At 44.4% G+C, this 26,716-nt stretch overlaps 1 protein-coding gene across 1 annotated transcript in view; it reads right to left on the bottom strand.

Annotated features, from left to right (window-relative positions):
- RBFOX1 (RNA binding fox-1 homolog 1) overlaps positions 1-26,716 on the bottom strand; it is a 2,234,275-nt gene that overhangs the window by 1,983,566 nt on the left and 223,993 nt on the right. Inside the window, exon 2 of the mRNA XM_032606353.1 lies at positions 4,098-4,136. Within this exon, the coding sequence (XP_032462244.1) occupies positions 4,098-4,136 (39 nt within the window). The remainder of the gene's footprint in view (positions 1-4,097; positions 4,137-26,716) is intronic.

The raw sequence follows: 26,716 nt of genomic DNA, 5'->3' as shown, positions 1-26,716 counted from the left end.
AGGTGAGATGGGAGCACAGGCACCACCCTGAGAAGTAAGTGAGGAGCCTGGACGTTGGGAAAGAGACTTGCTGGAACGTCCACACCACCTCTTCCTGTCCTCAAGGCAGCATCAGAAAGAACAAATACCATAGTCAGTCGGACCCAAATTCTAATCCTTGTCCTCCTCCAGGGAGCTAGGTGACCTGGAACAGTTATTTGCCTCTCTGGGTGTGAGGCTCCCCACCTGCAAATGGGTTTACTAATGACCTTTCTTGTGGGAGTCCACCTAGCACACAGTAGATCTGAGAAACGCCAGACCCTTCTCTCCGGGTTCTCCCACACCTCTTGGTCGGAAGCTCTGGAGGGAGGACGAAGGAAAAGAGGATAGAAGGAAGGGAACTGCCAACCATAGAGGCTACTATGCTCCCTGGTGATGCTGCAAGGGAGTTAAAGAACCCGTGATAATAAGATTCTCACCCAGTGTTCCCTGTGACGGAGAACGACAGAGACACGACAGCAGAGCATCCACCAGAACGCACAGAGGAGGCAGACGAAGGCAGGTGATCAAAGGAATAAATCCACTGCGATCTGAAAAACAGCCTTCCTGCTTTCATCCATCTGGGAGGTGATGCAAGGACTCACACTCCAGCCAAAAACACACTTTTTTCTACCCAAACCGTGAGTGCAGCCATGGGCATGGCAGGTTTCCAGAACAGACCCCCTTGGGGCTAATCAATCTTCTCCTTGGCCTGGCCATGTCTCCCAGTTCCTCGGCCCCCACTCTGAGCTAAGCTTGAGAAATATGCCACTGCCAAGGAGATTTATCCATTTTAAAAGGTCAGAGAATTACTGCCATTGAAACCTGTGCAAGGAGCAGGTATAAATATGCCCCAGCTCCCCTTTGTGCTTTATCATGCTCAGGAGAGGAAACCTGGGGGAAGTTACTTTCCAGGCAGAGCATTTAACTGCTTGGTGCCTGGGGAGCCAGGGACTCCCTGGGGACAGGACCTACCTGCCCATGTCACCTGTATCACCCTCTTCTCCCTCTCACCTGAGAAGCATCCCATCTCCAGCTTCCTGGGCTGCCAGCAATGCTAGGAACCTAGAGCCTCCCTGTGCCGTTTTGTGCAGCATCCTACTGGGGGTAGAAAGATGAACAACTCCACACAACAAATTCAGACCTCATCCCAGTTACTGCCAAAGTATTGAGAACGCAGGATACAAAGTCAGTTAAAAAAACAATCACCTTGACCGTAGATGCCAGATCATGTTTTGCAATATACCTCCTAGTGGTTTTACTAGGAAGAGAGAAGAGTGGAATGTCATTCCCCCAAAAGGAATTCTCATTTTCTCACAACCGACTGAGAAGTTCCCAGCATCTCAAGATGTTCTAGGGACTGTGTAGGTCCAGGAAAGCCCAAACTGTAATGGGTTTTTTAAAAAATCACCACACTAGTGTGGAAAATGTTGATGGCTGGGGGAGTCTGGAGAAGCCTGCAGACACAGCAGGGAGAATCCAGGCCGCAGAGATGCATAGACCCGGGTTCAAATTTCAGCTCTGCTGCTTACAAGCTGTGTGACTATGGGCAAGTTACTTCACCTCTCTGGGCTTCTACCCACAAACCCTGGTAGGAAAAGAGGGATGATGAGACCTAGTCTGCCTATGTGCTATGGAGATTGAGACTAATTCAAGTATTGTCACACAGCTTACAGCTGATACACAATGAATTGTTATTACTTTGTCAAGTTGACTTTGTCAGCCCTGAGAGAAAGAGAAAGAGATTGAGTAACCAGTTCAAACAACCTATCAGCAAATCAAGTGACTACTCAATCAACTGGTCCAGCAACTGCACAGACTCTTCAGAGTTTAAAGGTCAAGGTGCCACATGGAATGAGGGAGACTGGCCAGGAATGATACATTTGGTCCCTCGAGGTGAGAGGAGCCTACCTGCCCTCCACTTTCCCTGCACTCCTGCTTTCCCCAGGGCAGTGCACAGAATAGGACGTGCTAAATGGGGCTGACACACCCAAATGCAGGAAAGCATGGTGGTTGGAAACACAGGTCCTGGAGCCGGCCTGCCAGGCTTCAAATCCCAGCAGACACCAGATACCTTGCCGAGACTCCTTTTCCTCTTGTTATAGATGGGAAAGTTTTGCAGTTCTTCAAAAAGTTAAACACAGAATTACTATATGACCCTGCAAATCCACTGCTAGGTATACACCCAAAAGAAGTGAAAACAGATGTTCAAACAAATACTTGTACACACATCTTCAGACCAGCACTATTCACCATAGCCAAAAGGTAGAAACAACCCAAATATCCACCAACAGACAAATGGATAGACAAATGGGGTCCATCCATACAATGGAATATTATTCATCCATAAAAGGAGTGAAGGGACTTCCTTGGTGGTCCAGTGGTAAAGAATCCGCCTTACAATGCAGGCGACGTGGGTTCGATCGCTGGTCAGGGAACGAAGATCCCACATGCCGCGGGGCAACTAAGCCCGCCTGCCACAGCTACTGAGCTCACGAGCCTCCACTAGAGAGCCCACGTGCCGCAAACTACAGGGCCCACATGCCCTGGAGGCTGCAAGCCACAACTAGAGAGAAGTCCACATGCCGCAACGAAAGATCTTGCATGCCACAATTAAGACCCAATACAGCCAAAAATAAATAAAATAAATAATAATTTTTTTAAAAAAGGAGTGAAGTACTGACACAGCTACCACGTAGATGAATCTCATAAACATTATGCTCAGTGAAAGAAACCAGTCACAAGTGGCCACACATTGTTGGTTCCATTTATATGAAGTGTCCAGAACAGGCAAATCCAGAGAGAGAGAAAGCACATTAGTGGTTGCTTAGGGCTGGGAGGAGGGGGAGTGGGAAGTGAGTGCTAATGGGGTTACCTTTTGGGGTGATGAACATGTTTAGAGGCAGTGGGTGCACAACACTGTGAATATACCAAATGCCACTAAATTGTTCACTTTAAAACGGCTACTATTACGTTATATGAATTTCACATCAATAAATTACTTCCCAAAAAACCCACAGTTCCTCAAATTCTTCTACCAAAAACTGGCAGCCAACAGCAGGAGCCTGGGGAGTGTGGCTCCAGGGGACAGAACGCTGGGAGGAGGGGAGGGGGCCATGGAGCACAGAGCCCACTCTAATCACCCCTCAAATGACAGAGACCACAGATTCAGACTCTCCGTGAAGCCTCCTTCGCCACTTAAACCATCTCCAGTCCACTCAAGGGCCAGCCACACATCTCTCCAATCCCATCACACAGGAAATTTACATGTTTAATAAAAAGCTGCCATCTTGACACTAATCTTAGAAAAAAAAAATCTTACATTTGTATTAATTTTCCTTCCCGGTTTTAATTGAAGAGAGCATACAGCATCACAAGGGAAATAAAACCTTACTTTGTCTATCTGAGGGCCATGCGGCTTCATTAGAAATTACATTAGTTCCTCATTAAGCAACAATAATAATGTAGAGTTGGAATCAATAAAAAAAAAATGTTTTGCCCCAAGGTATAGATCCATTTGGTCAATTATATTCTTACATGGCCAAACTCTGGTGGCTCCAATGCTAATAAAAATGTGGCATGATGCCGGAAGATGTGGGCTTCCTTTATTTGCCTTCAGATGAATGATGAAATAGAGGGAAGGGCTTGATTCTCATCCTCACAACCACTCTCATCATTCCTAATGAGAAGCCACCTAACCACCCATCTAGAGCTCATACATCAAAAGTGTGAATAAGTTTCATCTCACCAGCTTTCCCTGATCAATCAGTAATAACTGTTCTCTGTAAGGGTTAAATTGTGCTATGGTTGATTACAGATGTCTGCCTTGGGCATGGGATTGGACGGCCATGCCTGGTAACAGGTTTGTGCCAGTTATGTCCAGGAGCCCCTCCAACTGGGAGGGGAGGTTAAGAAAACTATAGGCTATGAGCACTGGCAATTCCCACCCTTCTCCTTAGCATGCCCACTGCATGGCTGGGCTGGGTTTGCACAGTAATAGGGAGAATGAGACTTTTTTACCTCCTTCATTTCCATCAGACTTAACAAAAATCCTAAATCAGGACAAAATGAGTACTTACCTCACCCTCGACCAGGCTGTATGGCAGGGACAGTAGGTCCTGCATAAAAAAATACAAAGACAAGAAATGTTGAGTTTCGCATTGAAACAATTGTTTTTCCTTTGTTTTTCTCTTAGACAAAATAACTATGCTCCTTGGAAAGAAATATTTGATTCATTTATTCCGAAAATGTTGATGGGGTGCCTAACACAAGAGAGGTGCTATTGTAGGCTCTGTGTTTCTAGCAATAAACAGACGACAAGTCCCTGCCACTGGGTGGAAGAGAGGAGGAAGGATGTGGCAAATAAGGTAATAAATAACCATAAATGAAGATAATGTCAGATAGTAATAAGTCCAATGATGATAACAAAATGGGTTGTGGGATGGAGAATGACAGGTGCTACTTTATGTTGGGGAGGGTTGAGAGTTGAATGACAAGAAAGAGCCAGACATATCTGGAGTAGGTATTTTCAGTGTAGAAACAGCAGTTACAAAGGCCCTGGGGCAGGCACGAGTGGACAAGGGCCAGGAAGCAGGAAGTTTGGAGTATCGGGATAGTCAGACATCAAGGAGGCAAGCAAGGGCCAGATCATGGCTAGCCTTGAAGGTCAACATATGGAATTTGGGTTTTCTCTAAGCAAGTTCGGAAGCCACCAGAAGATTTTAAGCACACTTTCACAGAACCAAAAGCCACACCCTACTCAGTAGGCCCAAAGAGCCCCCACACTGTGGACTGACCCACGCACATGCTCCACTTGTTCTCAGAATGCCGAGCCAGCTCCCAGCACGGGAAGGGCCCCGGCTGAGACGAAAGGGAAAAGGTGAGTTGCACAGACACTTTGTGAAATGCAAATCCCAGGGCCAGGTGGCCCCCGGGCCTGGGACATCACTATCCAAGCCAAGTAAACCTTCTCTTCCTTCCTCTCTCTCTCCACCCTCTGCTCGCACTTCCACCATATTTCCTATTGGTCGAGATGGTTTCCCACCCAAAGGGAGAGAAGATACCACAAGCTCCCCTTTTCCTTGCCCAAAGCTCAGATTGAGCCCCTTCATCACATGCCTGTGGCCTCCCGCAGCACCTCGGACTCCAAGGCAGAGAAACAAGAGAACCCCTTTCCTGGACTCTGCTGAACCAAAGAAAATGCCCTGGAACTCGCTAGTCCCAGCCAGGGCTCCAGGCCCAACAAGCTGCGGGGAGCTTAACCAAGCCAGTACCTTAAAGACAAAGAGATGGGACGTTGCTCTGCTTTGCTGCCCAAGGTCTTGGGCACAGGAGACCAGGCCACCTGAGAAGACAACGTTCCACCGTTACCACCCATCCATCCCAGGCTGAGCTCCAGGCTCCCCTCCTACTTCACCGGGTGGTCGTGGGGATTAAATGAGATACCACACACCTGGTTCACGGCCACCACTCAGCAAAGGCCCCAGTGTCAAGAGCTGTTAATAGCCTAGACCAGCATCTTTGCCCAAAGCATCTTTGCCGCAAGCCTTTTTGCCATAAACATTTTCTCCACAAATATTTTTGCTGCAAAACTAATTGGCTGTAGGGTAATTTTACTGTAAAAGATAAAATAACAAAAAAGTAAAGAGGGATGTTAAAAAGGACATAATGAAACACGAAAAATGAATAACAAAATTTAAGACTTTATTGTAAAATACAAAATATTTGCACACATTTAAAATGCGTGCAAATATTATACAATGGAATATTACTCCACCATAAAAAAGAATGAAATAATGCCATTTGCAGCAACATGGATGGACCTAGAGATTCTCATACTGAGTGAAGTAAGTCAGAGAAAGACAAATATCACATGATATCACTTATATGTGGAATCTAAAAAAACTGGTACAAATGAACTTATTTACAAAACAGAAAGAGTCACAGATGTAGAAAACAAACTTATGGTTACCGAGGGGGAACGGGGAGGGGAGGTATAAAATGGGAGATTGGGATTGAGATATACACACTACTGTATATAAAATAGATAACTAATAAGAACCTGCTGTATAGCACAGGGAACTCTACTCAATACTCTGTACACATATATGTATATGTGTAACTGATTCACTTTGCTGTACAGCAGAAACTAACACAACATCGTAAACCAACTATACTCCAAAAAATTAATCTAAAAAATAAAAATGAAATAAAATGCATGTAGATTCACAGCAATACTGCGCAAATAACTGACAAGGATCCATCTCAAACACGAGGATGCATGTTTGTAGCTGAGCTCTGTATCACTGCTGCTTCTTCTTGGAAGATTGTCACATGGCCATTGGTGAATGTTCCAAAGTTCTGTTGGAAACATGGGTTCAACTTAGCGCCTTCACATCACCTAAGGATTTGCAAACTGATGCTATCGTTTTCTAGTATAATATGTGATTTGGCTTTGCACTCTCAATTTCACACTTCCAGTTAAGTTTTATCACCGTGTTTTCTATCAACTACATCGATAGAGTAGTTGTTACCATCCACTGCTTTAAGATGACCACATCTACTCATCACTGTTTAGACCATCACAAGGGCGAAGATGGATGGAATATAAAAATGGGAGTCCTGCGTCAGTGAGGAAACGAAGCGAACTGTTCGCCAGTTATTTTGTCTTTTACAGCAAAATTGCCTTAGGGCCAATCAGTTATGGGGTGAAAATGTTTGCAGCAAAGATGTTTACAGCACAGAAGCTTTAGGGCGAAAATACCTAGAACCATTATTAGTATGTTTATTACCACTGTTGGTCAAGTCCACGCCCCACAGATTAACAATGAACGTGGGCTAGGACCAGCCAGCACAGACCGTCCACATAAAGAGAAATCTTCGGGGACATGACAGAGCTAGGGTCACAATTTGGAAACAGGTAACTCGTGGAATAAATGTTGAGCTGCTTCTCCTACCACCTCCCAAAGGCTGTCAGACCAGACACGCCTGTGGCGTTTCTCTCCTGTTTGCAAAGTGTAAACAAGAGGGCTTGTCCTGCCTGCCTGTGTTGAAAGGCATGGGCAGGGTAGAGCACCCGTCTTCTCCTCCCCCATCAGTGCCTGGTCCATGGGGCAGGCTCAGGTGGGTCTCTGACCTCAGCTTACAAGGGAGGCACAGGCTGAAAGGTGGGGGAGGGGGGGCAAGGTGGAGCCCGGGGTCTGCATACAAGGGGGTGGACCGACATAGATCTTTCTCCTGGGGTCTCAGAACCGAGCCCTGTGCCTCCCCCAGTCTTTCCTCTGTCCAGCATCCCTCCCCTTATCTCCAAACCCTCCTTCTACGCCAGCTCCTTCTCTGAGCCCCCCTCTTCCTTGCTCCTTCACCTCCTTTAGTAACTGTAAAAGCTCAGCTCTCTTTGCTTCTTTATGTCCACCCTCCAGAACTGTGCTCAACATTGGAGACACAGTGAGAAGAACAAATGGACATGGTCCCCATGCCATGTAAGGGCACTTACAGTCTGGAGGAGAAGCAGACAGGAATTAGGGAATCACAAATCCAAGTAAGGCTACAGCTCCAAGGAAGAGCATATGAGGGCCCTCCGCCTTCTCATTTACTCCTCAGCGCCCACTCCCCCTTACCCGGACAGCTTTATTGCACAGCCCAGGACCCTTGTCCCTTCTCACCTTGCCTAGAACCCTCTGCAGTGAGTCTGTCTGTCCCCTCTCTGACATCTTTTCCCAAAGCCCTTCGTCCTTTGGGCTCCGTTTCCTATGCCTATTCCGGGAACACCAGCATCCTCTAGGAATCCGCCTCTGCATGCACATTACTCCCCCTCCCTTGGAACCATTTCCTGTCCCATCCAGACCTCAATCCCTACCTCCTCTAGGACCCCTGTATGTGTGTGTCTGGTCCTGGCTGCCATCCTGAGCTCCAGAATCAACAAACTGATTGTCCTCTCGCTCTCTCCACATGCGTGTCCCACTGACATTTCAACATCACACGGTCCAAGCCACGCCCTCCTCTTTCCACCAGTTGTGCCCCCTCATCTCCTGGGTTGGAGAAGCGTGTCCCAGTTCTGCCAGCCCTCTGAGCCTGAAGCCTGGGTGCCTCCTCTCATTCATCCCCATGCTCCAACCCTCTTGATCCACGGCAGCTGTGCCTCTTGCACTGCACTCTCCCCCCTGGTCTGGTTACTGCATAATAACTGCATAATAATAGATGCTTCAAAGGCTTCTGGATAAGTCTCTTTGTGCTACTGAAAACAATTTGGCTGAAAGCAAAGGAACCAGCAGGACAATTTGGTCAAAACGAATATTCCATGGCTGTTGTTTTTCTGAGTGTTGGTCATCTTAGTGTGCCATGATGTGCTTTTAAAGAATTTTTATGCACTAGGATCTGTTTATTCCCCCATATTCAGAGTTTCATTTTATTTTGTTTGTTTAAGAAATCGAGACCTAGTATTGCCAGGCTCAGCTGTAACTAATGGCAGACACTGGGCAATGAAAAGAAAGAGTCTCCTATAAAAATCTCATTCATAGCATTCATCTAGAGAGCCTCATATAACAGTCCCTTGAAAAGCAATGTATGTGCTGCCCTGTGAAAATCCACTTTGCAGTATGTGTGATACTGGAAAGGTAGGGTCTCCATTGAATCCATACAAATCAGGATCCATACTATTTTCCTCACCACTCTTTTCTGAATTATAAATGAAGAAAGCCCCTACTATTCACCAAACTCACCCCTCAAAAAACAACAAAAATTAGACATGTATTCTCCTGGGTTTTTTCCTAAACATGTTCAAACATATCTGCCTATATATACATATGCAGATACACATAATATATACTTCTTAATTTTAAAAAATGGATTGGAGCTGTAGATATTGATCTGAACACTTGTTTTTTATAAACTTAACAATAGAGTATGAAAATCTTTTCCATATAATTCATGTAGAATTGAGTTTCTCAATTCCAGCACTGTTGAAATTTTGGCCTGGATAATTCTTTGTTGTGAGAGGCTGTCATGTGCATTGTGGGATGTTTAGCAACATCCCTGGCCTCTACCCACTAAATGCCAGGACCATATCCTCTCCCCCAATCGTGACAACAAAAAATGTCTACCGACACGGCCAAGGGTCCCCCAAGGGGACCACCAGTTGAGAACCCCTGGTGTGGAGCCATCACTTCCTTTTTTAACAGCTGCACAGAATTCCATACTACGGATGAACCATATTTTATTTAATTATTCCCCTATTCATCAACATTCAGAATCTATTTTAAATGCATCAGAGGGATCTGATGGTTAAAAAAATATCGTGGCAGCGTATAAAGAGTCATTTTACTTTATCCTTCTCATAAAATTTGAATGATTGTGTATCTGGCTTGTTTAAAACAGACAGGTACTCTGTGTGCATTAGGCAGCTCTATGAGTTTCTTTTATGTTTGTTCTATGACGTGGGCGTTGACAGAATTCCACCTTATGTCAGAAAGAGACGGGTGATCTTCCATGCCATGACAGCATATGGGGAGGTGGCACTCTCATCCACCACTGGTGGGGGCAGCAACCGGTACCACTTTTCTGGTGGCCGGTTGGTGGCCAATCAGGCAAAACAGATCAAGAGCCATCACTCTGTCTAACTATCTATTTCTTGTTCAGTAAAATTAGGTGGACATCTACAGTCTGCCCCTCCCCTTCTCTTTAGCCTGGATGAACTCAGTAAAGCTAGATAGCTCTCAAAGATAAATGCCTGGCCCTACTCAGAAAGACAATTAATGAGCTCAGAGACTGCTTAAACGGAGATGAAATGTGAGATTAACAGACGCAGGGCCATCTATCCACCCACCAACAGGCTATCTCCTCCTCACTGCGCCGTTTCATTAGACATCGCCAAGGAAACCCACCGAATGCACCATGGCTATCAGGTCTATTTTTGAGATAATTACAAGGCTTGGGCTTGGATCCACTTAAAGGCAGAAATATGGGACAGAGAAAGATTAAGGTGAACTCTACCCCTTTCTCTTCTGCTGAAAATGTCCCAACAGGCTTTAAAGGGAAGAGAAAACTGCCTGAAACTTTCACCAGAGCCTGGTTGGTTGCTGCAGGAGCTGTGGGGCCCAAAGCTCTAATTCTGAACAGTGTCCAATACAATAATGAGGTACCTTCCCTCCCTGCAGGCTAGTCGCCTCACCCACCCCTTCTGCTCGTGGCATCTGGGAACACGAGTGCATTAAGGGGAAGGAAGGAGTAGGGAAGAAGGAGAGGAGGAAGGAGGGGCAGAGGACAGTGCAGAGCAGGAGCCTGTGTCTCTTAGCATCACACCATTGCACTCTCTGGAAGCTCAGATGTTGCCACTCCACGCATCACTCTTAAAAATGGATCTGTCCTCTGCTCGCATGACCTTGCAAACAGGGAGACCGTGACGGGGTGAAGTCACCTCTGGGCCGGCTTTCTTGTTTCCTCTCCAGGCTGCAATCTCCTAGAAGGCACAGCAAGAATGCAAAACTGCAGGGAAGAACCTGGTTTGCTTGCGGCATCTCCGTCCCTCTACCCAGTGGAGTATTTCTGCAGACACTCCTTCACCGTCATCCGTTTCGTGAGCAGAATTTCCGCCTTGACATCTGAGGGTGTCCCTCACTCCCCACCCTGATGACAAGGACAATGACACTGGGGATATCAAGCAACAATATTCATAATAGCTGCTGCACAATGCCCAAGCAGGTGACACACTTTGCTCCTGCAACAGGATTAGAACTTGGATTAATCTTTGCACTTTTCCTTGGTGCCCCTCCTTATATAAGACTTTCCATCAATCAGAGGCCTCCTCCTTGCCTCTGGGAGGATTAGGATTACTTTAGCAGGAGTGAAAAGAGAAAGAAACAGTGTTCAGTCTTTTTTGATATCCAAAGGCAGCTGCCAATCCAATGCCTACAGAATAATCTTGCCCTTTGAGGGAGATCACATAACCCAGGATGAGGAGCTCCATCACCATGTGGAAAGAGTCTTCCACAAACTGCCGCCCAAAGACTGTAGATGGTCCAGAAGGAGTCCTGCTCACGCCCCAAGCCTTTGCAGAGCCCCAACAAAACCTCTCCATGTGCCCGCCCCCTTTTCACGGGTGCCCTCCTTTTTCAAAGGAGACTTATAGGCCCCTTAAAAGATAGAGGGTGGGCTTCCCTGGTGGCGCAGTGGTTGAGAGTCCGCCTGCCGATGCAGGGGACACGGGTTCGTGCCCCAGTCCAGGAAGATCCCACATGCCGCGGAGCAGCTGGGCCCGTGAGCCATGGCCGCTGAGCCTGCGTGTCCGGAGCCTGTGCTCCGCAACGGGAGAGGCCACAGCAGTGAGAGGCCTGCGTACCGCAAAAAAAAACAAACAAACAAAAAAAAAGATAGAGGGTGAGGAAGAGAAGTTGTAATGGTGTAGACAGAACAGTGGAGAACTCCCCCCATCATATGTGAATGAAAACATTTAATCCTCACAAAAAGACCACAAGAAAGGTGGATATTATTATCATGTCTGGTTCACAGATCATGAAAAGAGAGAAGTAAAGGTCCCAGGGTCCCTGTGGTTGGCGAGATAGGATTCAGACCTGCTTTGTCTAATTCTAATTCCAAGACCTCTCTTGTCCCCAGATTCTTTCACATAAATGAAAGGTCACACTTGGCACTGTCCAGAAGGACACACACTTGCCCTCAGGGAACTTCCAAGTGACTTGGGAAGGCAAAAAAATATTTAAGCAGAAGTGAAATATCATAACAGGCAAGGAGCAGAACACTCCAGATGAGGGAAGAAAGTCTGTCAACCGGGTCTCCTGGAAAGCAGATGTCAAGGTGGAGTTAGCCATGCAAAAGGTTTACTGGGGAGTAACACCTGAGTGGGAGTTAAATAGTGTCCCCTCCTCAAAATATGTTCAAGTCCTAATTCCCCAGAACCTGTGCATGTGACCTTATTTGGGAAAAGGTCTTTGCAGATATAATCAAGGTAAGATGAGGTCACACTGGACTGGGGCGGGGTAGGGAGGGAATCCCTAAATCCAAAGACAGTGTTCTTAAGAGAGAAAAGGAAGATTTGAGACATAAGAGACACACAGACACAGCGAAGAGGGCAATGTGAAGACAGAGGCAGAGACTGGAGTGATGCAGCCACAAGCCAAGGAATGCCCGGAGCCACCAGAAGCTGGAAGAGGCATGTGGGGTCCCCTCTTAGAGCCTTTGAAGGGAGCATAGCTCCCTTGATTTTGGACTTCTAGCCTCCAGAACTGTGACAGGATAAACTTCTGTTGCTTTACAGCGCCAGTTCGTGATCATTTTCTGCAGCAGCCACGGGACACTGACACAAGCCATGCAAGGAGAAGGGAGGAGGCAGGATGCGACAAGGGAAGCTGTCAGTGGGGATGCAGACCTGACAGCTCCTGGCCGCTCCCCAGGGACTCCAGAGCCAAGTGCCCATTAGAGGAGTCCTGCATCCGGCAGAAAGGGTCAGGTCCTAGGACCACAGTCTTGCAGTCGTTGGTCGGCGCCAACCTGAGAAGAGCAGGGCAGCTCAAGGGCTGAGGCAGGCCCAAGGCATTAACAGCTGGAGGCTGTCATCTGTCCACACCGTTCACAGGTGGGCTATGCATCCCTCTCGAAGGGAGAGTTCTGTGTCTGCCATAGTGTGGACACAGGAAGAACAGGATCAAGGTTCCACCCCACTTTTAAACCGCCCCCCCAGTGTGCAAATAAGAGAACAAATAAGAGAACCACCAACTTGGAGGGAATCATTATCTGTCTTGCTATCTCATTCATTCACTCATTTATTCACTCCACCACTATTTCCTGGGGCCTGCTCTGTCCTGGCACTGTGCTTGGTGAACTGGCAATCCAGAGTGAGCCAGCAGCAGCTCCTGAACTCTGGGGCTTGCATCCTAGTTAGGGGGATAGAGCACGCTAAAAGGTGCTATAAGGCAAGGCTGGAGGGACAGGTGGGCACAGTATCAAAGGAGCCTTGGGATCCAGCCCAGGTTGGGAGTCTGGAGTCTTCCCAAGGGCAATGGAAAGTCACTAAACATGACGGCAGGAAGGGACAGGATCACTTTAATTCTCACATGGACAATAGTTTGGATGGAGCAAGAGTAGAGATAGCTTAATGTGTTGAGAGGCACCTATGGTTTTTGCAAAAGGTGATAGAAGTGTGAATTAAGGTGGTGGTGGAGGGAATGGAGGAAAGGAGACAGACTTGAGAAATATTTTGGAGATAGAATCAAGAGGACTTGCTGGTGGCTCACCGTGTGTATGTGTGTGTGTGTTGCAGGCCAGGGGGTGGGGATGGGAAAATACCACGACCTCTTGTTTTCTGAGTTGCATATCTGGTGCAAAGTGATAGGTGATGCTAATAATTGAGCAGGGAATATTTGGGGAGAAGAAAAAATTGGGGGAAGAGTAAGAAAGTGTTTGATAGGCACGGGACAAGTGGACACATGACATTTGAGATGTCCTTTAGACATCCATTTAGAATGGTCCAGAAAGCAGCTGGACATGTCAGTGTGGGATTCAGATGAGAAGTCTGAACTGAAGTATGAATTTAGGATCTGAGGGACCTTACCAGTTGGTCTAGCAAAGTGCTACGGTTGGTCTATGTCAGAATCTACTTGGTCCCACCAGCCGCATCACAGTGCATAGGGATATGATGAAGCCTTGGGACCCACCTGAACAGGTACGCTGTATCTGTCATACAGGTAGGACAGGGAACAGCTTGTCAGCCATGTGGATGGGGCCCTTAACACAGGGGACAAGGGTCTTCCCTGAAGACCCAGGGCCATATCTAACCCAGACTCCAATGCGTGTTCATGTGTGGCCTCAGAGCACTGGAGCACAACAGATCGGATGACAATCCTGCCTAGCATGGGCGAATCCAGTCATCAGGAAGAGATGATGTTGACCAGGTACTCTCTGAGCAAGTCACCAAGAGGTCAGGGCGTGGTAAGTACTGCAGGCCAGAGAGCTCCCTTCAGTACCATAGCCCATCCTGGCTCTTCAGAGACACAAGACACAGGATACACCACATGATCCAAGAGTGTTTCAAACTATGGAAGCATCTTGGTGAAGGGGAAAGAGCCTGGGATATTAAAAGTCAAGTGGTCCTGGCTTCTGCCACTGAACTATGAGATCCATCAGCATAAGGATTATATCTGCCTCATTCACTCCTACATTCCTATACCTAGCCATTCCTGGTACCCATCAGGAGCTCAGTAAGAACCAGTAAGACGGATGGATGGATGGATGATGGACAGGTGGACGAGTGGATGGTGGATGGATGGATGGATAGGTGGGTGGATAGGTGGGTCTAAATTCCATCATGTTCCCTTGTCATTAGGAATAAAGACAGCCAAAATTTAAAATTCTTTAAAACCCATGTGTCCATTTTGATTAGTAGCAACCTTTAAACTCCTCCCTCAAGCAACAGCAGAGGATCATAGTTAAGAGTGTAATCATACTGCCTATGATAGCCCCACCAAGGCTACGAGGCCTTGTGCACATCTCCCAACCTCTGTGAGACTCACCTGTGTGAAGTAGAATAATTGTACCTGTTTCATTGGTCTCTAATGAAATGAAATGAGATAACCTATGCAAATCCCTTAGGACAATGTATGGCAAATAATAGGTGCATGATAAATTGTATATTCCCCCTCATCCTTTCCTCTCCTCTCTCCTCCTGCCATCAGCCATCAACTCTCACTGTGGAGCGTTGCCCTCCTAGTCATACCACCCATCTGCAGGCCCCTGCAGCCTCTCACCTTTTCTCTTGTTCCTGAGGACCCTAGCACAGAAAACAACCATACACAGTTAGCACATGCTGGGTTGATTGTGCTAAAGCCTTCATAATCCAACTCTGAGGAAGAGCATCTAGTACTCAATTTTTAAAATGTAATATATATTTAATGCAATATTAATATTTAACTCAATGCAATACTTAATTTGATATTTAATGCAAATAAAAATAGTAAACAGATTTATTAATGATTTACACAAGTCCTTGCCTATTCTGTTTTTAAAGCATTTTTCTACCTAGAAGATAATTTTCTACCCCCCAGAAAGCAAATACAGGAGGGCTTTTGAGCTGGTTCTTGTATGTGGGAGAGAGTTGTCATCTTGTGGGTGGGCTTGGCCAACAAGCAGCAGCCATGGCTTTCATTTATTCATATAGTTAATGAGGGCATACTATGTGCTGGACACTGGGCTAAGATCTGATGGGAAGAGAGAAGGGTCCTTATTCTCTCAGAGCTCACAATTCACTGGGAAGTAAGATAAAATTCTGTGACAGATAAAATAAGTGCCAGGAAGGAAATCTACACAGATAGTCACACTGAGCACTAGCAGGGCACCCAACTCAGACTTGGGTGGGGGGATAGTCAGAGAAGGCTTCTTGGAGGAAGAAATATATGAACTGATATAATTGGGAGAAAGGGAGGAAGAACATTCTAGGCAGAGGGAAGAGTTGACTCAAAGGCTGCTAGGGACTGCATGTTTGTGTGCCTCCAAAATTCACATGTGGAAGCCCCAATCCCCAGTGTAACAGTATTAGGAGGTAGAGCTTTGGGGAGGTTATTAAGTAATAGAAGTAGAGCCGTCATGAATGGGATTAGTGCCCTTATATAAAAAAGAGACATGAGAAAGATGATATATCTCTTCACCATCTGAGGGCACAGTGAGAAGGCAGCCGACTGCAAGCCACGAAGAGAGGCCTCACCAGGAATCAAATTAGCTGGCACCTTGATCTTGGGCTTCCAGCCTTCAGAACTGTGAGAGATAAATTTCTATTGTTTAAGCCACCCAGTTTATGGTAGTTTGTTATAGCAGCCCAAGCTGACTAGGACAAAGGCCTTCAGAGACAGGGTTGTGCCAGAGGCAAGAAAAATTCAGAATGAATGAAGAAGAGAAGTAGGGGTGAGATTGGGTCTTGTGGGACACGAGAAGGGGTTTGGATATTATTCCAAGATGATGAGACTTACACGTTGGAATGACTGGGGCTGAACTTCAGAAGTAACACACTGACTAGAAGACAGTTCTACAGCCCATATCTATTAAAGTAATCAAAAGAAGAGAGGTGTCAATGGAAATGTAAAGAAAATAGATTCAAGAAATATTTAGGACACTGAATTGACGGGTCTTGGTGACTGGGTGTGGCAGGTGAGAAAGAGAAACAAAGCAAAGACATGTGCGTTTTTAACATGAACAACTGGGTGGATGCATTAAACGATGTTAGTTGTCAATATCATTGTCATCACCACTATCATCATCATGATTGATGATGTCTTGGTGCCACTCTTGGGGACAACACAGAATAAGTCTATTTCTACTTCCACAACCTGTCAGATCTGTTCCCCCAAATAAATGTAACCCACGGAAGGTGCCAAGGGTGATGATACACAAAGGGGTTTCACTTGGGTTCATGCTACATGAGCCAAACAACCCAACACGACATTGAAATAACCTAAACGTTCAACAAGAGGGGACTGGTTAAGTGAAGTATAGCACAGTTGTACAATTCAATATTATGTAACCTTTAGGAATCATGCTCCACTGTTATATTTAATGACATGAAGAAATGGGCTTATGCATTACATTTTTTTAAGTGTCAGGGTACACAGAGTAATCTGCTTATTTTAAGCACATGGTTGTGGGTTTTTTAGTTCTATATGCCACAATATTAACATTCATTTTCTGTTAATTTTTCATTTCTTTTATATTTTTCTACATTCTCAATTTTTTTCCATAGTGCACATGGATTGCTTTGGTATTCATAACATTGTAAATGTAAACAAAACTCATGAGGTTCAATTTCATCCAAACAATACCTAATGAAAACACTAGAAGCCTTGGGTTAATGCTATGAACTGTCCTCCCTAACGTGAGGGATGAAGTCAAAGGCTAATTCTGTCCCAAGACCAACAGGCTTTATTTCAAGGACTTATTTCTCAAGACCAGGGCTCTCTGGCCAAGCACCCCTCACCCCCATCTCCCTCTTCGTGACCATTATCATGGCTATACTACCATCTTTTCATCTTCTCATTAAGAGAGTGAGCAAAGAGAATGCAAATACATACCAAAGCACTGACTTTCTGGGTTGTTGAAATCACATGTGTGGAGAATATACAGGAAAATAACAGGTCTTTCTCTGTGGAAGAAGAGGATCCAGTTGAATCAAACATTTATAGAAACCTAAGGAGGAGAAGAGAAATACTGGAAACTTACCCAGTCACTTTGGGTAAGGATGAAAGAAAGACTCCTAAGTATTCTCCAAAGTCTGCTTCTTGTGGTGGTTTTAAAACCTGGTCCTAAATCAGGTGATGCTCCTCCCATCAAGAGGGGAGGTCTATGTCCCATCCCTCAAACCTGGGTGGGCCCGTGACTGTTTCAACCAATAAGGAACAGCACAAGTGATGCTATGTGACTTCTGAAGCCAGATTATAAAAGATCACATAGCCTTTGCCTTAGCATCTTGGAAAATTCACTCTCCGGGCATTCCTTCTTGACATGGTTCCTTTTAAAACCCAGCCATCATGTGATGAGAAGCCCAAGCCACATGGGTGAGTCCCATGGAGGCACTCTGTCCCTGAATCCTAGCCAAAGAGAGGGTGTAGAAAAAAGGGAGCCCTCCTGCACTGTTGATGGGAATGTAAATTGTTACAGCTACTATGGGAAAACATTATGGAGGTTCCTTTAAGAACTAAGAATAGAGCTACCATATAATCCAACAATCCCACTCCTGGGCATATATCTGGAAAAGATAAAAACCCTAATTCAAAAAAATACATGCACCCCAATGTACATAAAAGCACTATTCACAGCAGCCAAGACATGAAAGCAACCTAAGTGTTCATCAACAGATGAATGGATAAAGAAGATGTGGTATATACGACATATATATATATATATGATGAACTATTACTCAGCCATAAAATAGAATAAGATATTGCCATTTGCAGCAACATGGATGGACTTAAAGAATATCATACTAAGTGAAGTAATTCAGACAAAGACAAATATTATATGAGATCACTTACATGTGGAATCTAAAAATAATACAAATGAACTTATTTACAAAACAGAAACAGACTCACAGACATAGGAAACAAAGTTATGGTTACCAAAGGGAAAGGGATGGGGGTAATAAAATAGGAGCTTGAGATTAACAGATACACACTACTATATATAAAATAGATAAGCAACAAGGATTTACTGTATAACACAGGGAACAATATCCAACATACGTAATAACCTATAATGGAAAATAACCTGAAATATATATATATATATGTATATATACACACACACACATATTATTGAATCACTTTGCTGTACACCTGAAACTAACACAATATTGTAAACCAACTATACTTCAATTAAAAAAAAAGAATCCTAGCCGAGCCCAGCCTTTCAATCATCCCAACCCAGGCACCAGACATGTGAGTAAAGAAGTTTCCAGATGGTGATGTAGCTTCAAGCTGTATGAGTCACCCCCAGCCATCTGAGTCTCCCTAGCTGAGGCTCCTGGCCTTGCCCTGTACAAATTCCTGACCCACAGAATCGACAAACACAATAAAATCATCATCTATTTTACTGCTAAGTTTGGGGTGATTTGGTAAAGAGCAACAGATAACTGGAACAAAAGTTGTTTTCTAGAAGTGGGATGCCACTAAATCAAAACCCAGATCATGTGGCATTCACTTGGTGACCATGTGACAAACCTCAAGGAAACAGTTGGTGAGGGCAAGAAGGAAACTATTATTAGAAGCTGAGGAAAAAGGAGTTCCTTGTTCTGTAGTGGAAGAAAGTTTGACAGCACTATTGGTTGCAGTCATTTGGAAACTAAAAGTGTTCTGAATGAACTCAGGGATGCATCTGAGGAGATTTCCATAGTATTGAAGGTGCCTTCTGGCTTCTTCTAGATGCCTGTATTAAACTGAGCAAGGACAGAGCTCAATTAAAGAATAAATGATATCATTTGGGGAAAAGTTGGGAGTAAATACAAAAAGCCAAGGACAATCTTTCCACCCAGCAAAAGGCACTCAAAGTAAGAAAGGACACATCAATTCCAGATTGTTATCATAACAATGCTTGTTCATAACTATGCTTGTTCTGGAGTAAAGATGAGGTCAATGGTGACTGACATCCATTTGTTAAAATCTCAGAAATTTCAAAGAGGACAGAGAAGCGGGGAGGGACAAATTAGGAGTTTGGGATAAACAGATACAAACTACTATATATATAAAATAGATAAGCAACAATATTTTCTGTGTAACAAAGAGAATTATAGCCATTACTTTATAATAACCTGTAATGAAATACAATCTGCAAAAATACTTAATCACTATGCTATACACCTGAAACTAACATAATATTGTAAATCAAATATACTGCAATAAAAAATAATCTCAGAAATATTTAAGGTGGTGCCTCCTAGAGACCATTTCAGTCAAACAAAGTCCCATCTGAGAATCTTAAGGAGGTACTTGAAGACAATAGATTTCTAAGGATATTAAGTGTGCTAGCCCACAGAAGCTCCACAGGAGGCCCAATTACAGAAGGACTTATCTCAGAGAAATTTATGTGTGTAGTTTTGGTCAAATGAAACAGATAATGAATTGCCACATAAGAAATCCACAAAGTCTTTAAAGTAATTATACCAGCCTGGACTAAGAAGAACTGAGATTGTACTAATAAAAGGGGTTCGTTGGATCCCCAAACTTCTACAGACAGAAAGAAAGTTGAGAAATCTACTCAGCTGTAAATATGGCCTATTTCTTATGGGGGTAAAAGAAGGTGACTCAAAGGTCAGAATCAAGCTCTCAGAGGATGGAGCCAAAAGCCACAAAAATCATTCCCAAAGACCTGTTTTGAACCTTTATCAAGAAATGGTCCTTATATGCGAAGCTGAATTTTAGAATTACTATGGGCAACAGACTGCTATGTTTTCCCCTTTTCTTTGAATAATAACTTTTATTACACTTATCCTACACCTGTCTCATCATTACATATTGTGTAGAGAGGGGGAGCAGATAATTTGTGTCTTCAGTTTACAGGTCTTCAGATCTAGAGGAACTATATCCAAGGAACCAAACTCAAGGATCCTCATCCACATCTAGACCTTAAATAAGGTTTATGATATCCTTGGCCTCAAGCCAAGCTTGATGGTACAGTGGGAGATACTTTTAGGGGATCTTAGTTGAGTCAAGTATATTTTGCAGGTGAGATAAATGCAAATAATTTGTAGCCAGATAACATACTGTGTTGGTTTTAGAAACATGTCCCCAACTCCTTTAACACCCTATTGGGATGTGGGAGCCATCTCCCGAGTCTCTAGCCTGCTGGCCCACCTGGCAAGTGTTAGACTTGCCAAGCTGCATAATGCGTGTGCCAATTCCTTTAAGTAAATGTCTTTCTATATATTACACACCCTATTGGCTGTGTGCAATTCAAGTCCAAAGGCCTGCTGCAGAATTCCCTCTTGCTCAGTGCAGGTCTTTTGCTCTAGTCAGACCTTCAACTGATTGGCTGAGGCCCACCCACGTTATGGAGAGCAGTCTGCTTTGCTCAAAGTCCACCAATTTAAAGGTAAATCTCATCCAAAAATACCCTCACAGGAACACTCAGAAGAATGTTTGGCCACATATCTGGGCACTGTGGCCCAGTCAGTTTGACACACAAAATTAACCATCACACTGGTCCAAACCTCTGATCCAGAAATTCTCTGAATTTAATAAAATAGTTGTTGTTTTATGTTTTTTTAGTGTGGATTATTATATAGCAATGCAACATTAGAACACCCCTTAGAGTCACTACTTTGGGAAAAATCCTGGTGTTCTCCTTACTTTCTGTAAGTAATAATAAATCCTTCCTTCCCCTGAAAAAAAAAAATTAGAACACTCCTTGATATAGACTCCTACAGAGGAAGGCATACAAGACTTTGGCCAGGCAACTCTGTACCTGAAACGCTGGAAGTATGCAATCACTTATTGAGAATACTGCATTTCACTCTAAGTCAGCAAGGACAAGGAATAAAATCCAAACTTCAAATAAAACCCAACCTCCTCACACAGGATGCCATGAGCCCCAGCCCACCTCTCCAGCCTACCTCCTTTGATTCTCCCTTCCTGGAAGACACCAAACTCTTCCCATTCTCTTTGCCTAAGATACTCTTCCCCCACTTTTTTCAAACTTGAGAACTAAACTAAAACAGTATGATCCCTGACCACTCTATCTAAGGAAACCCCCCAATGAGCAAAGGGATAACAAAACCCTTCCTCCTTCTGTATGAGAACTTAACCTTCAGTTAACTTCCTAGCACTGTCTCCCTGGTAAACTAATTAGCTGAGATGTCAATTCTATTACTAGGCAACATTACCCAGAGTATAAGTGACCTCTCACTGGTATGTTGCACCTGGTCTAGGAAGAACTATAAATGAACTATGAGTACCTGATGGAATGCCATAATTTTGATGTCATTCCTCTGTATTAAGATGCTCCTTGCAGAGTTCCTGAGAGCTCTGCTTATGGCACTGTGACAAGAGATACTGGCTCCTGTGCCACATGCAGCTTTTAAGCCAGGGCAGAGCCGCCCCTGCCCAAGGTGAAGTCTTCTTGCACTGATGCTGCATGAACCACTGAGGAGGAGGAACACCTGATGTTGCCCTAGCAGCCAGCTGGGTTTCCCATCCTCTATCCTCCCAGAGCTTGTGATGCTAAGAGTGAACTGTGGAATTCTTATGAATCTGAATGTTTAGTTGAATCTAGGAAGACCCTTAGTGCACCTCCCTACTCCCATTTTCTCCCTCGTATCACCCTGTTTTTCCTTTATGGCACCTTTCACACTTAGTTTACTAATTACCTGTTAGTTTATTGACTGTGAACTTGAGGAGGTCAAGGACCATGTCCATCTTGTTCACCACTGTAAACTCAGCACTTATCCAGCTGCCTTCACATAGTAGGAGCTTGATAAATATTGGATGGATCGGGTTTCCCTGATGGCACAGTGGTTGAGAGTCCGCCTGCCGATGCAGGAGACACGGGTTCGTGCCCCGGTCTGGGAAGATCCCACATGCCGCGGAGCAGCTGGGCCCGTGAGCCATGGCCGCTGTGCCTGCGCGTCTGGAGCCTGTGCTCCGCAACGGGAGAGGCCACAACAGTGAGAGGCCCGCGTACCGCAAAAAATATATATATATATATTGGATGGATGGAAAACATTAGAGGAGGAAGTTGCTAGAAAGTTGTAAGAGACAAAGTAAGAGGTAAACAGAATCCAAATTGCAGAAGATCTTATTCGAAGTGCTCATGAGCAGTGAAGTACCCTAAGGACCTTGAAGAGACGCAGAAGAGAGGGAGCTTCAAGATGGCGGAAGAGTGAGACGTGGAGATCACCTTCCTCCCCACAAATACATCAGAAATACATCCACATGTGGAACAACTCCTACAGAACACCTACTGGATGCTGGCAGAAGACCTCAGACCTCCCAAAAGGCAAGAAACTCCCCACATACCTGGGTAGGACAAAATAAAAAAGAGAGACAAAAGAATAGGGACGGGACGTGCACCACTGAGAGGGAGCTGTGAAGGAGGAAAGGTTTCCACACACTAGGAAGCCCCTTCGCTGGCAGAGACCACGGGTGGCGGAGCGGGGGAAGCTTCGGAGCCACAGAGGAGAGCGCGGCAACAGGGGTGCAGATGGCAAAGCAGAGAGATTCCCGCACACAGGATCAGGGCTGACCGGCACTCACCAGCCCAAAAGGCTTGTCTGCTCACCTGCCGGGGTGGGAGGGGCTGGGAGCTGAGGCTCGGGCTTCGGTCCAATCGCAGGGAGAGGACTGGGGTTGGCGGCGTGAACACAGCTTGAGGGGGCTATTGCGCCACAGCTAGACTGGAGGGAGTCCGGAAAAAGGTCTGGAGCTGCAGAAGAGGCAAGAGACTTTTTCTTCCCTCTCTGTTTCCTGGTGCGTGAGGAGAGGGGATTAAGAGAGCCGCTTAAGGGAGCTCGAGAGACGGGCGCGAGCCGCGGCTATCAGCGTGGACCCCAGAGACCGGCATGAGACGCTAAAGCTGCTGCTGCCGCCACCAAGAAGCCTGTGTGGGAGCACAGGTCACTATCCACACCTCCCCTCCCCGGAACCTTTTCAGCCCGCCACTGCCAGGGTCCAGTGACCCAAGGACAACTTCCCCGGGAGAACGCATGGCACACCTCAGGCTGTGCAACGTCATGCCAGCCTCTGCCGCCACAGGATCGCCCCACATCCATACCCCTCCCTCCCCCTGGCCTGAGTGAGCCAGAGCCCCCAAATCAGTGGCTCCTTTAACCCCGTCCTGTCTGAGAGAAGAACAGACGCCCTCAGGTGACCTACACGTGGAGGCGGGGCCAAATCCAAAGCTGAATCCCGGGAGCTGTGCGAACAAAGAAGAGAAAGGGAAATTTCTCCCAGCAGCCTCAGGAGCAGCGGATTAAAGCTCCACAATCAACTTGATGTACCCTGCATCGGTGGAATACATGAATAGACAACGAATCATCCGAAATTGAGGGGATGGACTTTGGGAGCAACGATATATTTTTTTCCCCCTTTTTCTCTTTTTGTGAGTGTATATGTGTATGCTTCTGTGTGTGATTTTGTATAGCTTTGCTTTTACCATTTGTCCTAGGGTTCTGTCTGTCCAGTTTTTTTTTTCTTTTTTTAGTATAGTTTTTAGCACTTGTTATCATTCGTGGATTTGTTTTTTGGTTTGGTTGCTCTCTTCTTTCTTTCTTTTTATTACATTTAAATTTCTTTTTAATAATTATTTTTTATAACTATTTTATTTTATTTTATCTTTTTCACTCTTTCTTTTTTTCTCCCTTTTATTCTGAGCCGTGTGGATGAAAGGCTCTTGGTGCTCCACCCTGGCATCAGGGCTGTGTCTCTGAGGTAGGAGAGGCAAGTTCAGGACATTGGTCCACCAGAGACCTCCCAGCTCCACGTAATATCAAACAGCAAAAATCTCCCAGAGATCTCCATCTCAACGACAAGACCCAGCTCCACTCAACGACCAGCAAGCCACAGTGGTGGACACCGTATACCAAACAACTAGCAAGGCAGGAACACAACCACACCCATTAGCAGACAGGCTGCCTAAAATCATAATAAGGTCACAGACACCCCAAAACACATCACCGGACGTGGACCTGCCCACCAGAAAGACAAGATCTAGCCTCATCCACCAGAACACAGGCACTAGTCCCCTCCACCAGGAAGCTTACACAACCCACTGAACCAACCGTAGCCACTGGGGGCAGACATTAAAAACAACGGGAACTATAAACCTGCAGCCTGCAAAAAGGAGACCCCAAACACAGTAAGTTAAGCAAAATGATAAGACAGAGAGACACACAGCAGATGAAGGAGCAAGGTAAAAACCCACCAGACGAAACAAATGAAGAGGAAATAGGCAGCCTACCTGAAAAAGAATTCACAATAATGATAGTAAAGATGATCCACAATCTTGGAAATACAATGGAGAAAATACAAGAAACATTTAACAAGGACCTAGAAGAAATAAAGAGCAAACAAACAATGAGGAACAAAACAATAAATGAAATTTAAAATTCTCTACAAGGGATCAATAGCAGAATAACTGAGGCAGAAGAAGGGATAAGTGACCTGGAAGATAAAATAATGGAAATAACTACCACAGAGCAGAATAAAGAAAAAAGAACGAAAGGAATTGAGGACAGTCTCAGAACCCCCTGGAACAACATTAAACACACCAACATTCGAATTATAGGGGTCCCAGAGAAGAAGAGGAAAACAAAGGGACTGAGAAAATATTTAAAGAGATTATAGTTGAAAACTTTCCTAATATGGGAAAGGAAATAGTTAATCAAGTCCAGGAAGCACAGGGAGTCCCATACAGGATAAATCCAAGGAGAAAAATGCCAAGACACATATTAATCAAACTACGAGACATTAAATACAAAGAAAAAATATTAAAAGCAGCAAGGGAAAAACAACAAATAACATACAAGGGAATCCCCATAAGGTTAACAGCTGATCTTCCGGCAGAAACTCTGCAAGCTAGAAGGGAGTGGCAGGACATATTTAAAGTGATGAAATGGAAAAACCTACAACCAAGACTACTCTACCCAGCAAGGATCTCATTTAGATTTGATGGAGAAATTAAAACCTTTACAGACAAGCAAGAGCTAAGAGAATTCAGCACCACCAAACCAGCTTTACAACAAATGCTAAAGGAACTTCTCTAGGCAGGAAATGCAAGAGAAGGAAAAGACCTACAATAACAAACCCAAAACAATTAAGAAAATTGTAATAGGAACATACATATTGATAATTACCTTAAATGTAAATGGATTAAACACTCCAACCAAAAGACATAGACTGGCTGAATGGATACAAAAACAAGACCCATATATATGCTGTCTACAAGAGACCCACTTTGGACCTAGGGACACATACAGACTGAAAGTGAGGGGATGGAAAAAGATATTTCATGCAAATGGAAATCAAAAGAAAGCTGGAGTAGCAATTCTCATATGAGACAAAATTGACTTTAAAACGAAGACTATTACAAGAGACAAAGAAGAACACTACATAATGATCAAGGAATCAATCCAAGAAGAAGATATAACAATTGTAAATATTTATGCACCCAACATAGGAGCACCTCAATACATAAGGCAACTACTAACAGCCATAAAAGGGGAAATTGACAGTAACACAATCATAGTAGAGGACTTTAACACCCCACTCTCAACAATGGACACATCATCCAAAATGAAAATAAATAAGGAAAAACAAGCTTTAAATGATACATTAAACAAGATGGACTTAATTGATATTTATAGGACATTCCATCCAAAACAACAGAATACACGTTCTTCTCAAGTGCTCATGGAACATTCTCCAGGATAGATCATATCTTGGGTCACAAATCAAGCCTTGGTAAATTTAAGAAAATTGAAATCGTATTAAGTATCTTTTCCGACCACAACGCTATGAGACTAGATATCAATTCCAGGAAAAAATCTGTAAAGAATACAAACACATGGAGGCTAAACAATACACTACTAAATAACCAAGAGATCACTGAAGAAATCAAAGAGGAAATCAAAAAATACCTAAAAACAAATGACAATGAAAACACAACGACCCAGAACCTATGGGATGCAGTAAAAGCAGTTCTAAGAGGGAAGTTTATAGCAATACAATCCTACCTTAAGAAACATCTCAAATAAACAACCTAACCATACGCCTAAAGCACTTAGAGAAAGAGGAACAAAAAAACCCCAAAGTTAGCAGAAAGAAAGAAATCATACAGGTCAGATCAGAAATAAATGAAATAGAAACAAAGAAAACAGTAGCAAAGATCAATAAAACTAAAAGCTGGTTCTTTGAGAAGATAAACAAAAATAAACACTTAGCCAGATTCATCAAGAAAAAAAGGGAGAAGACTCAAATCAATAGATTTAGAAATGAAAAAGGAGAAGTAACAACTGACACTGCAGAAATACCAAGGATCATGAGAGATTACTACAAGCAACTATATGCCAATAAAATGGACAACCTGGAAGAAATGGACAAGTTTTAGAAATGCACAACCTTCTAAGACTGAACCAGGAAGAAATAGAAAATATGAACAGACCAATCACAAGCACCAAAATTGAAACTCTGATTAAAAATCTCCCAACAAACAAAAGCCCAGG

This window comes from Phocoena sinus, chromosome 15 (assembly GCF_008692025.1).
Source record: "Phocoena sinus isolate mPhoSin1 chromosome 15, mPhoSin1.pri, whole genome shotgun sequence".
Lineage (NCBI taxonomy): Eukaryota > Metazoa > Chordata > Mammalia > Artiodactyla > Phocoenidae > Phocoena > Phocoena sinus.
This window is presented reverse-complemented; position numbering and strand designations above follow the sequence as displayed.